Below are 16612 nucleotides of genomic sequence, written 5' to 3'. Positions count from 1 at the left end.
CAGACTTTCTGTGTCTGGCCTCCACAGAGAGACCCTTTCCCCCTGCTCAGATAAGTGCAGAGATGGACTTGGCTGGAAATGCCTGCTCTGAGAAGCTGCCCACTCTTGCGTTTTGGCAGTAGGGGCTGGTCCACCTGTCCGATGGGCTCTTCACCTGGCTGTACTGGGTTTGTGAACCCCATCTACCTTCCTTGGGCCTCTGTGTCCCAATCCTGCATACTCACACCCATGCCCAGGGTGAGACAGGTATATATGGCAGTAAACGGGAGCTGCTGACTATGGGACGAGGGTCCCAGTAAAGGAAGGCACAAGGCAGGGGTTTGCCGGGAAGCAGGACCCTGCCCCCACCCCACTCCTGAACTCCTGGCTTAGTGGCACTTTCCCTGGGCAGGGGCATCTGTGTATTTGGCCCAAGCTAATAGGGATGGTAATCATGTGCCTGCGTACTTGATATACAAGTGCTCATAGCCGGTTCCTGGCAAAGGTATTGTCCCAGCTTACAGATGCAGTGGCTGAGGCTCGGACTCAATGTCACACAGGTGCCAACTCTAGTGCCTGCGCTCTTCCCTTGACACTGGGTTGCATATGCAGTGTGGACCACAGTCCCGAACTGGAGTTTTTGGGCTCTTCTGATTTGAAACCTGTTTCCACAAACTACTCTAGGCATAGACTGAAAGAGGAGAATCTTTGAAATCACTCTAACTAATTCTTCACCTCCAAAGGGCTTCCAGGTGGGCAGCGTGTTTCTGGTCACCCTTGGAGCTCCCCCGGGAAGAAGGGAGTGCTCCTGGCTCAGACGGAGGCAATGCTTTGCATAGTCAGAGCCGCTGCTGACTTTCTGCATCTGCCCCCAGCCCAGGCTCCATTCCTCCAGCGGCCCAAACCCACCCACCCACCCTTTTCTGGACCCAGCCTCCCTCCCCAGAGTCTCACGCCCTCTTCCTGAGACCCCTGCCCCATAGCCTCTGCTCGGGGTTTCAAAGACAAGAACGCTTTCAGAAGGCACAGCCTCTCTGTGTCCAGCCTTTACAGAGAGACCCTCTTCTTCCACTGGTCAATGAAGCCAGTGAAGAGGCCCCTTCCCAGAGGAGGGTGGGTGGGTGGGTGGCGGCTGGCGAGTCGGGAGAGCCAGTGGGTCGTTGGAACAAGGCAGTTTGCAGGCCTGCTCCTCAGGCAGCGTGGAGACTCCGCAGAGTTGCCTGACCTCTGGAAAGCCAGAGGGACTGCCTAGCAAGGCAGTTGTTCGTCACATCTACAACAGAACAGTAGTCCTTCCTGGAGTGGTGGCAGGAAAGGGGCTCATGGAGCCCTGGGCTGTGGCTCTGGTCATCTTTGGCCTTTGCTGTCAAGGCCCCCCTTCACGTGCCCCTGAACGTGTGGGACCTGCAGAAAGGAGCCTAAAGGACGAGCCCTCCCCACTGCAGCCCTGCCCAGCAGGGTCCGGGGCCACATGCAGGCCTTGGGGCTGGGGTAGGGGTCCTCCTCCTCGGAAATTCTTCTTCTCTCTCACCTCCACCCGTTCTCTCCTGCCCTGCAGGGCCCCTGGCTTCGGCCTGGCTGTGAGTGCTGGCCGGAGGACCTCAGCCCCTGCTAACGGCTTCCCTCCTGCCTCAGGTCATCCAGGAAGTGAGTGGCCTGCCTTCCGAAGGAGCATCTGAAGGAAACCAGTACACCCCGGATGCCCAGCGCCTTAACTGCCAGAAAGTAAGCCTCTGCCCTGCCTGGAGGGAGAATCTCCTTCCATGTTTTCTCTAAAAATTAAAAGTGTAAAATTGGGAGCTTCGTTTTTATATTGCAGTCCAATTAACAAGAAACATACAATGCTTGAGGCCGGGCACGGTGGGCTCATGCCTGTAATCCTAGCACTTTGGGAGGCTGAGGCAGGTGGATCACCTGAGGTCAGGGATTCGAGACCAGCCTGGCCAATGTGGTGAAACCCTGTCTTTACTAAAAATACAAAAATTAGCCAGGCATGGTGGCGGGCACCTGTAATCCCAGCTACTCGGGAGCCTGAGGCAGGAGAATCGCTTGAACCCAGGAGGCGGAGGTTGCAGTGAGCCGAGATAGCGCCACTGTACTCCAGCCTGGGTGACAGAGGGAGACTCCATCTCAAAAAAAAAGAAAAAAAGGAAAAGAAACATACGCTGCTTGGAAAAGAGCAGCAACTCTAGCTTGGCAGGAAAATGGAGGAAACGGATACAGACCTAAAATACTTTCTTGCTTGTGGGTGCTGGGGGGACGGGGGAAGCTTTATTGGAACACAAGTCACTTTGGCCTGCATTCTTAAATAGGGAGATTGATTTTATGAGGCACTTCCTTCCCCCTTATTCCTCAGTAGGGCCTCTGGGTCTGGGGTACTGTCTCAAGGCTGATTGCAACCAAAGGGCTGTAGTGCTCATTTGCATGGTGCTTTGGGGGAGCTTTGGGCTTAAAGGTCAAGGCTGAAGAAGTTGAAATAGGTTCTGGCCAAAAGGAGGATTGTCACCTGTGGGGTCACATTTCCTGTCGCTGAGCACCTGCAGGTAGGTGTCCTGAAGCGTGGACACACACAGAACAGTCAGAACGTCACTGTGGCTCCTCTTGGGGTCCCCACCCCGGCAGGGGGAAAACGAGGCACACAGAGGGCTGGAGCAGAAAGGAGGCTACTTACTCTCCAGAAGGCACAGGTCATCCCACATGGAGAAATAGCCCACAGTCCCTCCAGATTCCAGAGTGACTCAGGAGGGGCCATTTTTCATCGTCTCATGTATTCCTTGGCCACTGACAAGAAAACAAAAGTTGGAACGAATTTGGGCTTTCTTCACATTGGGGTGAGAATCAAGAGCTGTCCCTAAAGATTCGGCATGCAGTGCTTCCCTGGCCAGGGACTGCTGGCCCTGGACCCTGCCTAAGGCCGGTGCTGTTGCTTGGGAGGCCGTCAGCTTGTTTTCTAGAGGTCTGGAGTCGGTGATGCTCTGAACGCAGCTTGATTGGAACGTTCTGAGGGTTTCATGTTCTAACAGCAGCAGCTGCTACACTTTTCTAGGGATCATCTTGAGTCCCCAACAGCCCTGTGAGCAGACGGGGATGTCACCCCCATGTGACACCTGCAGAGTGAGGCTCAGAGAGGCTCATGTCACTCGGGCACCGGCCTGGCAGCAGAATGCTCCGGCCAGGACTCAGATCACATGGTCTGTTCCTGTGCAGACGAACCAGCTCGCGTTGCTAGAACAGTCAGCTCTCAAAAGACTTCTTCACGCTCTCAGTATGAGTGGTTGCTAGCTTGACAGCCAACGCCATTGGGGATGCACTCTAATGCCACCCATGAGCAACCTGCTTGCCCTGCCCAGTGGCTACAGGGTCGCCGTCACATCAGGTTGAACAGCCATTTGGAAGTTGGGCCAGTGTCCTACCAGCGACCTGGATTCTGCCGTTTAGGTGGCCGGCAGGGGTTTGCTCAGGCATATAACCTCTGGCATACAACGAACAGCCATCTATTATTTTCCCTTAAATTGTGGTCTCCAAGGTAACTGTTCCCAGCCAGTGATCTCCATTCATGTCTCTTTTGTCCATAGCCAGATATAGCTGAGAAGTACCTGTCAGCTTCAGAGTATGGGAGCTCCGTGGATGGCCACCCTGAGGTCCCAGAAACCAAAGACGGTAACATCGTGTGATCGGGAGGGGAATGGTGTCCCAGGCTGTGAGACTGGGCTGTCAGGCTCAACCCTAATGGGTTTTAGCAGCTGGTTCTACCATGGCCTCCCATTAATAAACTACTTGGAAATACTGCTAATAGATCCAGGAAAAAGGGAGACACAGCCAAATTGAAGTTAAGCTTCATGAAATGCTGGGGATAGAATGTTCTTCCATCTCTTCTTGTTTGCTAACTCTATTTCAAATCTCTTTGAGCCAGTACAGTCTGTAAAGATTCTCAAGTGGTTGTATGTTCTTTAAGAAGTCTGTGTACCCCTCTTGAATGTGTGACTTTAAAGACACCTGACTCTGGCCTGCGGCTCCTGGTTTGGGGAGATGTATGTGTGTGCATATGTGTGCGCATATGTAGCGGGGAGGGATGGGTGGATGGAGTGGAAATGGGTTTGCTATTTTTTCCATCTCTCATGGGCACGCGGGTGGACCACGTGCAATACCAATTGCTTTGTGTCTCATCTTGACAGTCAAGAAGAAATGTTCTGCTGGCCTCAAACTGAGCAACCTAATGAATCTGGGCAGGAAGAAATCCACCTCACTGGAGCCTGTGGAGAGGTCCCTCGAGACATCCAGTAAGAATTGTAGCTACCTCCGGGACCAGAGGCTCATTCCCTGGGCTGGAGGCTGCAGGAAGGCGAGCTCGGACAGTGAAGGCAGGGGGTTTTAGGTCTTTCGTAAACATCTCTAGGGATGGAGAGCCTGCAGCCGTCAGGTTCCCATCTGTTGTTACTGCAGGCAGTTCTTTATGCCTGATCCAACTCTCTCTTGCTGCATTGTTGGGGCCTTTGTGGAAGTGAAGGGTAACTGATTGGTGTCCTCCTAGAATTCTTTTAAAAATGATGTTCATTTGATCTATATTTACAGGGTATGGCAGGGACCGTGTTAAAAGGGGACCAAGCAGAAGGATGGCAGGCACAGTACTGAGAGCTCACAGCCTGCCTGAGGGAGGTGATGATTTTATACCCATAAGCATGCACTGTGCCATCTTCGTAGCTATCGGGACTCAGGGACAGAGAGAATTTTCTCGCCCTGTGGGCAGAGATAGCTTTGTGGACCTGAGCCTTGAGGGGCGTGTAGGAGCGGAATGGTACCTGTGGACAGGAGCAGTGACTCTGAGATGGGAACAGCCGAGACCATGAAGGGGACAATAAGAACCCTGTACTGGTGCAGAGGGTATGGGTGCGGGACAGAGGTCATCTCTACGGCCTTCGCTCATACTTGGGGAAACTGAGGCTAGGAGGAGTGACAAGCCTTTCCTGGGAAATATCTTGGGGTGGGCCTGGTATCTTGATCCCCAAGCTGGTCCCACATTGGAGGTCATCCTTCCTGGGGCCTGAAGGCCATTGTCCCATCTCTGGGTTCCCTTCCTGAGTCCCAGCTGAGTTTTCTTGTGTTCTGAGGCTGGCAGGGTGCTGGGGGGGGGAGGCTAGGAAGGCAGTAGACAGGGCTGTATCTTTGCATTCTCCTGCTTCTCCAGCCAGGGTGCCAGGCAGTGGCCTCAGGGGACATGATGTTTGGCCTGGGAGCCCGGTCCCTATGAGTCACTGTTTAAGAGATGTGGCTGGGTTATTGCTGGATGTCTACTCCGCAGTGAAGCATGCTCCCTGTGGCTAGGGGAGGACTGGGAGAACCACAGCTGCTCTCCTTCCCAGGACTGGGGCTGCTTAACACATCTGAGATCCCACCTCTCATGATCCAAAGTTCTCTTCAGTCCAAAGGATTGTGATGGGTGTGTGGCATCTCTGTCCTGGTCTCTAATTCTACCACTTTGTGTTAATATGGCTTGGCAATATGCATGATCTCCACTGTGTATCCAGCACTGGGCCAGGCAGGAAGGTAGCTGTGCACTTTCACTCTATTGCCTGGTTCAGCAGGCCAAAGCTCAGGGCAGCTTCCAGTCCCTTAGGACACGGAAGGTGTCTGATGGGTTCTGAAGCTGAGATTCCGGGGGGACACTAAGGAAGCCCAGAGGCGGTGCCAGCCCAGGACACACCTGGACACCCATGCCCTCCTGTCCCCACATCCCCTCCTGTCCCCGCATCCCCTCCTGTACCCGCGTCCCCTTCTGTGCCCGCGTCCCCTCCTGGATCTGCAGCCCCAACCCCTCCTGCACCTGCATCCCCTCCTGCACCTGCGTCCCCTCCTGCACCTGCGTCCCCTCCTGCAGCCCCGCTCCCTCCTGCATCTGCGTCCCCTCCTGCATCCGCGTGCCCTCCTGCACCTGCGTCCCCTCCTGCATCTGCGTCCCCTCCTGCATCTGCATCTCCTCCTGCAGCCCCGCTCCCTCCTGCATCTGCATCCCCTCCTGCATCCGCGTGCCCTCCTGCATCTGCGACCCCTCCTGCATCCGCATGCCCTCCTGCATCTGCATCCCCTCCTGCATCTGCATCCCCTCCTGCATCTGCATCCCCTCCTGCATCCGCGTGCCCTCCTGCATCCGCGTGCCCTCCTGCATCCGCGTCCCCTCCTGCATCTGCGTCCCCTCTCCATCTGCGTCCCCTCCTGCAGCCCCGTCCCCTCCTGCAGCCCCGTCCCCTCCTGCATCCGCGTGCCCTCCTGCATCCGCGTCCCCTCCTGCATCCGCGTCCCCTCTCCATCTGCGTCCCCTCCTGCATCTGCGTCCCCTCCTGCAGCCCCGTCCCCTCCTGCAGCCCCGTCCCCTCCTGCAGCCCCGTCCCCTCCTGCATCCGCATCCCCTCCTGCATCCGCGTCCCCTCCTGCATCCGCGTCCCCTCCTGCATCCGCGTCCCCTCTCCATCTGCGTCCCCTCCTGCATCCGCGTCCCCTCCTGCATCCGCGTCCCCTCCTGCAGCCCCGTCCCCTCCTGCATCCGTGTCCCCTCCTGCATCCCCGTCCCCTCCTGCAGCCCAGTCCCCTCCTGCAGTCCAGTCCCCTCCTGCATCCACGTCCCCTCCTGCATCTGCACTTCCTCCTGCAGGTTACCTGAATGTGCTGGTGAACAGCCAGTGGAAGTCTCGCTGGTGCTCTGTCAGGGACAATCACCTGCACTTCTACCAGGACCGGAACCGGAGCAAGGTGGCCCAGCAACCCCTCAGCCTGGTGGGTTGCGAGGTGGTCCCAGACCCCAGCCCCGACCACCTCTACTCCTTCCGCATCCTCCACAAGGGCGAGGAGCTGGCCAAGCTTGAGGTACCACCGGCCTGCGGGGCAGGGAGCAGGGTCAGCCAGGGTGTGGCGGTGGTGGCTGTTTGCTGCCAGTCTCTGGGACTGTAATCCTACCAAGGGAGAATCAATGTCCCCACGTGTTGTTTTTCGTTTGCCTGAGATTGTTTGCATTTTTAAAAATTTCCATTCCTTTTCTGACCTCAGGGTGGTTGCATTATAGGAGTGGAACCATGCGCTACTTCCTGCACTTGGGGCAGGAGGAGTATTTTTAACTCCCTGAGCTACTGGAAAAAAGCTGCTGGGGATTCAAAGTGGGTGCTGTTTTGTTTGGGTGTCACCAGCTGGGAGAGCCTCTAGGCCCAGTACATAAAAACCACACTGTTAGAGCTTATCTGGGGGAAAAAATTCACTTTGTGATACAATTACATTCCTCTCACTCCCCATCCTGTTTGATATGATGTTACATTTACCAAATTAAGAAGTGATATAATGCCTTGCAAGCTGCTGCAAGCGGAGACTGAGTCCCTTCCACGCATGGAAGCACCCACTTGCCCGTGAATGCTCCTTCACTTAGTCTTTGATGAGGAGGTCCTCATTCAAACTTCACTCCAATCCTGCCCTCTGGTGGCTGAAAGACCCACATCTCAATTGCTTCCCAGGGTCTAGCTTATAGCTTATATTTGTCCATTCAGCTGTTCCCCATCAACAAACATCTCCTCAGCACAGGAATATGGTGGACAAGAGCAATATGGGCTCCCTGTCCTTGTGGCACTTACGTCCTAGTTTGGGAGCGTGATGTTATTCAGCAAATCACCCAACTGATCGCTGAGCTTCAATGACTGGAAAGAAGTGGGGAGGGTGCTATAGATTTGTACTGGGGGCTGGGTGACAGGCTGGGAGCAACAGAGCCCTGATGGCTTTCAGGGGAGGGCAGCAAGCTCAGATCGGGGTTCTGAGATGCTTCTTCTGGCTACTGGGGTGGGAGTGGATGGAAGGGGGCAAGAAGGGACCTGTTAGGAAGCTGTCACAGCTGTCCAGGGCAGAGACGCAGCCTGGACTAGGGGAGGCCCATGAAAAGCTATATTTAGAATCCAGTTGAAACTAAGTGGGGGTTGGGCATGATGGCTCACGCCTGTAACCCCAGCACTTTGGAAGGCCACAGCGGGTGGATCACCTGAGGTCAGGAGTTTGAAACCAGCCTGGCCAACATGGTGAAACCCTGTCTCTACTAAAAATACAAAAATTAGCTGGGGGTGGTGGGGCACCTGTAGTCCCAGCTACTTGGGAGGCTGACACAGGAGAATTGCTTGAAGCCAGGAGGCAGAGGCTGCAGTGAGCCAAGATCCCGCCACTGCGCTCTAGCCTGGGCCACAGAGCGAGATTCTGTCTTTAAAAAAAAAAAACAAAAAACTGTGAAAAAGAAATCAGCTAAATGTCAAATTCTGCTCATCGCAACCTCTTTGGTGAAGAGAATGTAGCAGCAAAAGTGATGGAGTTATGGGTTATATCAAAGGGAGCTGATTTTCCTCATGAAAATAAACCTATAGCTTTGATTAAATGGGCAGTTTTTTCTTATTTTAAAGAAACAATGTTGACATTTTAACTGAGGTACCCAATGGATGAATTTTATGAGAATGCATTGTCCCCTGGGGAAAAATATACCAAATTCACTGGGATTTTGATCACAGTTTAGCAGCTGAGCTAGTGTAAGGCACTTAAAAGTTGTCCCGACTTTACTGAAGCCACGAACAAAAATAAATTTGAATGTTATTTCTTAGGGATCCAGGGAGTCTTGTTGTATGTGGGATTAAGGTGATGACATGCATCGTTCATAAAATGCAAGTGTCAACTTAAAAGACAATTTTTTAATCATTTTAAAAACTAACAGGTGATCGATCACTAACAATTTTTAATAGTGATCACCTGGTGATAAGTTTTCACCTCCTAAACACACAATGTATATAAATCTCATATGGCCCTTGGGACAAAAATCCACAGCATTACTGAGGTGGCATCAAGATGTCACTGACGGAAATGTGATTTGGGGCCATTGGGGGGTGGGTAGGCTGGTGAGCAGGAAGGGCATGGCCCTGGGCTGTTACAGAGGCTTTTGTGGGTGGGCTCTGGGGTAGGGGTGCGGTCATGGCCTGGTGGGGAGGGGCTGGCACCAGGCAGCACAGCCTGGCCCTGCTCATGTCTCTCTTGGCCTCGTTCCAGGCCAAGTCTTCCGAGGAAATGGGCCACTGGCTGGGTCTCCTGCTCTCCGAGTCAGGCTCCAAGACAGACCCAGAAGAGTTCACCTATGACTACGTGGATGCCGATAGGGTTTCCTGTATTGTGAGTGCGGCCAAAAACTCCCTCTTGTGAGTAATTTGGACCCTTCCTCTGTATACTCTCCTATTCCTGGCCATGCTGCAGGCCCTGGGTCAGCCGGAGTCGGGGGCAGCAGAGAGCACAGGGTCCCACCCCTCTCTACCCAGCAGCAGGAAGATGCGAAGCCAAGGAGCAGCCCTCGGGGAGGCCCGGCCAACGGCCAGGAGCTGAGCTAAGAGCAAGGAGCCGAGCCAGGCTTTGGGCCCCGGGGGCGGCTTTGGCATCCTCGGCAGCAGTTAGACTTTCCAGCTCCTCCGGGCAGAGCCGTCCCTTTTCCTGACCTCCTACTTGTCCTTCCAGTGAATCCCTCACTGGGTCTCCAGCACACCCTGGAGAAAAGCAGGTCAGGGGGTGGTGCTTCTGTTTCCAGATGAGCAAACGGGCTGAGGGAGAGGCGTTTTTTGGTCAGGGTGGTAAAGCCAGTCTCGTGGAAGCCGGCCGAGCCACTGAAACAGAATCAGTTTTCTCATGGACCAGACAGGGATAGTGTGGCGGGCGCCACCTCAAGTGTATTGTGAAGATGAAATGAGAAGGGGTTTTTTGTTGTGGTTGCTGGAAGGAGATCCTAGAAGGGAGGAATTGGGGAGAAGATGGCAAAGGGATCCTCCTAGAATGAGGCGTATGGGCAAGGGAAGGTTGTCTTTCTGGGAGGAAAATCTCGAACCAAGAATTCCAGGAAGAAGGCACTGGGAAAGAGGGAGGAGGTGCCCTCTGATCCATGGAGGTGGGTGTCCCAGATCTCTTGTGTGGCTACCACTTTCATGGCAACCACTCATCACTGGGAATCCTTGGAGCCTGGTGCTTTTGCCACCCTGCCCCGGGTGCTTCATGCATGCCACCTCGGCCTGTTTCCAGACTGATGCAGAGAAAATTCTCAGAGCCCAACACTTACATCGATGGCCTGCCTAGCCAGGACCGCCAGGAGGAGCTGTATGACGACGTGGAACTGTCGGAGCTCACAGCTGCGGTAAGGACCTGGCCAGGCAGCCGCCTGGGACTCTCCAGCCCTCCTCCTGCAAACCTCAATCCCAGAGATCATTAGAGCATCCCTGAGATTGAGTGGGTTCTGAGTCACCTACCAGGCCATTAGTGCAGACACCTAAGTGCAACAAGACTGTCTCCTATATGTGAGGCTGTGCAGTCTGCTTGGCTTGGGGACTTATCTAGATGAAACACTGGTGAACCACTCTGGTCAGGGCTAGGGGTGTGGTGGTGGGATTGGGAGTGGAGGCACCAGTAGGCTTACCAGGCCCAAATCGACTGTCGAGTGGGATGATCACAGCGATGGCAGCTTCCACGTGCTGGGCACTGAACCCTGTGCTGAGCTGAGGACCTCCCACAGATGATCTCCTTGAACCCTAACCACCTTATGGGAAGGTGCTGCTCTTTACCTCTTTACAGATGAGGAAATAAGGTTCAGGGAAGTTAAGTGCTCTGTCTGGGTCTTCCACCTTGAGTGACATATCTAGGACTCAACCAGTGGCCCCCACCAGGAGGGAGGGAGATCTCTTGGACCATTGTGAGGTGGGCACCAGAGCTGTGAGGCAGGGCTGGTACCCCCTCCACAGCTGAGGGAGTGGAGGTAATGGTGAATGCCCCAGACTCTCTCTCTTCTGCAGGTAGAGCCTACCGAGGAAGCCACCCCTGTTGCAGATGACCCAAATGAGAGAGAATCTGACCGAGTGTACCTGGACCTCACACCTGTCAAGTCCTTTCTGCATGGCCCCAGCAGTGCCCGGGCCCAGGCCTCCTCCCCGACGTTGTCCCACCTGGACAATGCGACTGAGGCCCTCCCTACAGACCCAGGCCCAGGTCCCACCCCAGATGAGCCCTGCATAAAGTGTCCAGAGAACCTGGGGGAACAGGTACAGGCCCTCCCCTGCAGGAAAGCCAGACCACCTTCCCATGCCCCTTCAGCCCGCTGAGCCAGGTCTGCTTTCCCCCACAGCAGCTGGAGAGTTTGGAGCCAGAGGAGCCTTCCCTGAGAATCACCACCGTCAAAATCCAGACTGAACAGCAGAGAATCTCCTTCCCACCGAGCTGCCCTGATGCCGTGGTGGTCACCCCACCTGGTGCCAGCCCACCTGTGAAGGACAGGTTGCGCGTGACCAGTGCAGGTACTTGTGCTTGGGGAAGTTAGCCCGATTCCATCTGTATTAGTCAGGGTTCTCTAGGGGGACAGAACTAATAGGACAGATGTACATATGAAAGGGCGTTTATAAAGGAGAATTGACTCACACGATCACACAGTCAAGTCCCACAACAGGCCATCTGCAAGTTGAGGAGCAAGGAAGCCAGTAGTGGATCAGTCCGAGTCCCAAAGCCTCAAAAGTAGGGAAGCCGACAATGCAGTCTTCAGTGTGTGGCCAAAGACCTGAGAGCCCCTGGCAAACCACTGGTGTGAATCCAAGAGTCCAAAAGCTGAAGAACTTGGAGTCTGATGCTCGAGGGCAGGAAGCATCCAGCACAGGAGAAAGATGAAGGCTGGAAGACTCAGCAAATCAAGTCCTTCCACGTTCTTCTGCCTGCTTTATTGTAGCCACGCTGGCAGCTGATTAGATGGTGCCCACCCAGACCGAGAGCGGGTCTACCTCTCCCAGTCCACTGACTCAAATGTTAATCTCCTTTGGCAACACACTCACAGACACTCCCAGCAACAATACTTTGCATCCTTCAATCAAGTTGACATATTAACCATCCTTTAGACATCTTTTACACACCATCCTTTTCAGATTAGGAAACAAGTTCAGAGAGGTAGAGGCCCCTGTCCAGGTCTGGCATCCAGCCTAGCAGGGCTTTGTGCCAAAGCCCCAGGTTCTATCCGAGCCAGTAGATTGGGGACAGCCCTCATGATCCAGTCGTGCTGACCTGGGGCTTCCCTCTCTGGGTCCGTAGAGATCAAGCTTGGCAAGAATCGGACAGAAGCTGAGGTGAAGCGGTACACAGAGGAGAAGGAGAGGCTTGAAAAGAAAAAGGAAGAAATCCGGGGGCACCTGGCTCAGCTCCGGAAAGAGAAACGGGAGCTAAAGGAAACTCTATTGAAATGCACAGGTAAGGGGCCTAAGGGGCACCCCCAGTGGGGAGGGACCCTCAGCTCAGAGGGCTGTTGTAGGCTTAACTTTTTGGCGGAAGATCTAGCTGTCACCTGCCTTCCCAATCAGTGGGCCCTGGCCCCTTCAACCCTTGGCCTAGGTGGGTGCTCCTTGTGTGTCCTCTTTGACACACAATCCTGTCTGAAAGGCCATTCTCCTGGACATAGAGAGAAAGCCTATGACAGAACATCAATAGGACCAGCAGGTCATTGTGAAAAGCTAGTTAAAGGAGTAAGTTTTGTGGATTATGCATAGGCCATAAGTATTTTATTGTCACTTAAATGCATATTCCTTGGCCCATCTTTTGAAGACCTGGCACTGCAGATTTTTTGAGCTCTGGTTGGCTGACTGGAGTCTCATGTCATCCTTCATGCATTAACTATACCTGTTAATGCATCAGCCTTCATTTCTTTAAAGTCAACAAAAACTTAAGACACTTGCCAAGAAGTCTTTTTAGATTATCTTCCAAATCACACTCATATCATTTGACAGCTATTTCCTGGCAATCTGCTGCATTTAAAATTTTAAAATTAAAAAAAAAAATTGAGATGGGGTCTCACAATGTTGTCCAGGCTGGTCTAGAGCTCCTGAGTCCAAGGGACACCTGCCTTGGCCTCTCAAAGTGCTGGGATTACAGGTGTAAACCAGCTGCAACCTGCCTCTTCTAGAACCTTTTCAAAGTATTTGACTTAGTGTTCAAGGAGTAACTTTTTGTTTATTTAAATTGTAGAGGTGCATGAACAAGCATAAGCAGCAGTGCAGATTTGGGGACAAATTCAGCTGACTGGTGAGGGAAGGTCTTGAGAATGCAAAGTCACCCACTGGCTTTTTTTCTTTTTTTGAGACAGAGTCTCGCTCTGTTGCCCAAGCTGGCATGTAGTGGCACGATCTTGGCTCACTGCAACCTCTGCCTCCCAGGTTCAAGCGATCCTCCTGAGTAACTAGGATTAAAGGCACATGCCACCACGCCCAGCTAATTTTTGTATTTTTAGTAGAGACGTGGTTTCACCATGTTGGCCAGGATGGTCTCAAACTCCTGGTCTCAAGTGATCTGCCCACCTCAGCCTCCCAAAGTACTGGGATTACAGGTGTGAACCACCTCACCCAGCTTGAACTGTATTTTTTTAAACTCCAATCTTCAAAACATTATTGGTATATGTTTTCTTTTCCTTCTGTCTTTAGAGATGGTCCTTCAACAGCATCTATGAATTTTTCTTAAACAGTGGCCCTGTGCTCAGAACTCTGTGTGGTACATACATGATACCATCCTTTCCTCCAGCAGTGAGCTTCTAGGATACAGGCCCTAGGCATCATTTCATGGTGTGACAGCAGCAACCCGAGAGGTTCAGGGTTAAGAGGAGGAGCCAGGGCTGAGGACTCCTCCTCTGTTAGGCCTAGGGAAGTCAGAGGATTGAGGGAACTCGGTAGGGCAGGTCAAGCTGCCCAGCCCTCCTCCATGGGCCATGAATAAAGCCCCTCACCCTTTTGGGTCACTGTCAAAACAACCAAGAGTCTCTGAGAATCTACAAGAAGGGGCTTAAGCCTCAGACTCATGCCCTTTAGTGAAGCCAGAGCTCTCCTCCCCAAGAGCCTCCTAGCCTTTGCAGAATGCTAACTAGAGCAGGCCTGCAGGCTGCCCCGGCACACAGGCCCCCCACCCCCGGCTCTTAAGTGTTGGGGCCAGACCTGTGGTCCTTCTTGGGTGGTGAGGTATGTAGATCCTGCCTCCACCCAGCAGGGCTCCCTGGCCTGGGCCGAGATGCTGTTCTCTGAGGCCTGCATACTTCTCTCTCCAGACAAGGAAGTCCTGGCCAGCCTGGAGCAGAAGCTGAAGGAAATGGATGAGGAGTGCCGGGGTGAGGAGAGCAGGCGTGTGGACCTGGAGCTCAGCATCATGGAGGTGAAGGACAACCTGAAGAAGGCTGAGGCGGGGCCTGTGACACTGGGCACCACTGTGGACACCACCCACCTGGAGAACGTGAGCCCCCGCGTGAGTGCTGGAGCCACGGTCTCTGGGCTGCTTGTAGGGCTCCCTGGACATGGGTTGGGGCAGGTGGGTCACATCTCCCTCCCCTTGACTCAGTCCTTGCTCTCCTCCTGTAACCATAGCCAAAAGCTGTCACACCTGCCCCTGCCCCAGACTGTACCCCAGTCAACTCCGCAACCACGCTCAAGAACAGGCCTCTCTCAGTCATGGTCACAGGCAAAGGCACTGTCCTCCAGAAAGCCAAGGTAAGTAGTCACTCCCAGTCTCCCTTGGGGCCAGCAGGAATGTCACTAAGATAGGGGCCCATCTTCTGACCCAGGTGGTGCTTTGTGGCTTTTGGCACCAGCTCTGAGCAAGGGCTTGGCACTCACCAGGGAGTGGCAGTGGCTTTGCCATGCCTTTGGCTCAGTCTTTCGCACTGACCAACCAGAAAGGTGCCTGCACTTGGTTCGCGTGTCCTTCCCTGTGAACTTGGGGATACTTCAGTTCTTACCCTCCACACAGTTACAGGTAGATTCCAGCAGGACAGCTGCAGCTCAGGGACAGATTATGACAGTTTTCAAATCAAAAAGTCAGTTACTCCACAGGACTTCTACCATTAAAACTAAAGAAACAGACTCACATAGGTGGTTTGAATTGTCCAAAGTTGACCACCCAACTAGTGGCAAAATTCTCAGCAAGTTGTAAATGAGGAATCCATGCTATGATGTAGTTTCTCCCTGAGGGTTAGTCAAAAAGTATCATTAATCATTTACTCATTTGTACACTAAAGAACATGCCTAGGGCTGCCTTTGGCAAACTCTGTTCTTTATTCCTATCCTGCTTACTTGCTGGAGATATTTGGAGGTGCTCACAACAATGGCTAACCAATAATTCCATGCAAGCATCTGAACCTCCACTCCCTTGTTGCTGTGGGAGACATCACTTACAGGCACTCGCTGTTGTGCCACAGTCTCAAAAACCTCTGAATAGGCACTCTAAGCAGTGATGAACATACAGGGTTTGAAACCTGTTTGTCACCTCTATGCCTAAAATAGTTTTTCTCACATTTTTTCTATGTATATCAAAGTTGCTACAGTGGATAACTAACTATCTTTTTTGTGGGGGGTGGGTGCTCGTATTGGAATGGTACCCTAGGAATGGGAGAAGAAAGGAGCAAGTTAGAAAACAAGCTTCATCTGAAGACTCTCATGTCAATGTGGACCTTGGTGACAATCCTGCTTTGTTAAAGCAAAAACTCTGCAAAAGGGTGAGTCTGTTTAGAAGAAAAAGCAAAGACTGAGGTACTGTGAATGGCAAGCTTCAGCTAAGAGGAGGATCTGTCCCTTTTCAGAGCTAAAGGAAATAATACAACAAAAAGGAGGCTTCTTTGGAGACCTAAGTATATTGGATGTAAACAAGACATTGTATTTAGGGATGTTGTGTGTTTCTTTTTTGAAGTTGTCATCAATTGCTTTACTAAGATTTTTAAATAGTAAAAACCTCATGTTTAGACTTTGGTGGAAGATGAATCAAGGAAGCAGGGCCCTGTCTTATGGGTCACCTGGCTTTGGTGAGTGAGAAGACCTAAACTCCTGGCCATCGTCTCTTATCCAATACTTAGCAGTTGGGGATTAAACCATCCTTGCCTTCAGTTCTCTCCAATATTACCAGGCCCAACTCAGTCTTCAGTGATTTTAAAAAGCATTGACATCCAGAAACAGTAATGGGGGAAAATATTTGGGACCAAGCTGAAGCACTGATCCCACTAAGTTAAATACTTCTTTCCAGTCTAAGGCAGGCCTGAATCAACTGTCTTTAAATAAAATTTTAAGTGATGCTGTATTATATATAGGAAAAAATGCTTAAAATCCTGTCATTTAGAAACAGTGAAAAGTGTCTTTTGAGATTAAACTGACTCTTTACCATAGGGAAAAATATTACTGTGTGTTTACAGATTCATTCCTGTGGTCGGGCCATTTTTAAGGGAAGAGTTATTTAATATAAATAGTCCCTGATTTTAAATTCTGTTTAATGATGTCCATTCCCCTTCCAAGAACAAAGTGGTGAATTTTGGTTAGGCTGGTCTCCCTCTTAAAATTGGCAGTGCTGTTCCTTGTGCTGCCCCTGTCTTTTCCTGATATTTTTTTTTTTTTAAACACACGTTGAAACATTTCATCTATTATCTCTGCCTCATTTCTGGGGGGTTGTGTATCAGTTCTCTAACACTTGTTCCTGAGAACTAAAGGTCTTTTTTTATTATTTCCTCTCTCATAAACATTTGGTGACCTTTTACCAAGTGGTGAGTTAGATTTTTTTTTAAATAAAATGTTCATTGTATTTGAGGTTTTCCTTGTATTTCATGAAA

The 16612-nt window shown here is 52.1% G+C and overlaps 1 protein-coding gene across 8 annotated transcripts in view; it reads left to right on the top strand.

The window, feature by feature from the left end:
- AFAP1L2 (actin filament associated protein 1 like 2) overlaps window positions 1-16589 on the top strand; it is a 108937-nt gene extending 92348 nt beyond the window's left edge. For 3 of the 8 annotated variants that reach the window (XM_050804230.1, XM_050804222.1, XM_050804225.1), the window contains 11 exons: window positions 1615-1704; window positions 3555-3639; window positions 4155-4259; window positions 6626-6837; window positions 9031-9176; window positions 10042-10153; window positions 10806-11051; window positions 11135-11303; window positions 12082-12237; window positions 14075-14268; window positions 14388-16589. In XM_050804230.1, coding sequence (XP_050660187.1) covers window positions 1615-1704; window positions 3555-3639; window positions 4155-4259; window positions 6626-6837; window positions 9031-9176; window positions 10042-10153; window positions 10806-11051; window positions 11135-11303; window positions 12082-12237; window positions 14075-14268; window positions 14388-14564 — 1692 coding nt within the window. In that variant the 3' untranslated portion in view covers window positions 14565-16589. The remainder of the gene's footprint in view (window positions 1-1614; window positions 1705-3554; window positions 3640-4154; window positions 4260-6625; window positions 6838-9030; window positions 9177-10041; window positions 10154-10805; window positions 11052-11134; window positions 11304-12081; window positions 12238-14074; window positions 14269-14387) is intronic. The other 5 variants (XM_050804229.1, XM_050804224.1, XM_050804223.1 and 2 more) reach the window with 4 other exon arrangements.
- The last annotated feature ends 23 nt before the right edge of the window (window positions 16590-16612 follow it).

This window comes from Macaca thibetana, chromosome 9 (assembly GCF_024542745.1).
Source record: "Macaca thibetana thibetana isolate TM-01 chromosome 9, ASM2454274v1, whole genome shotgun sequence".
In the NCBI taxonomy this organism is placed as follows: domain Eukaryota; kingdom Metazoa; phylum Chordata; class Mammalia; order Primates; family Cercopithecidae; genus Macaca; species Macaca thibetana.
Note: the sequence above shows the minus strand (reverse complement) of the source record. Positions and strands in the feature narration are given on the sequence as shown.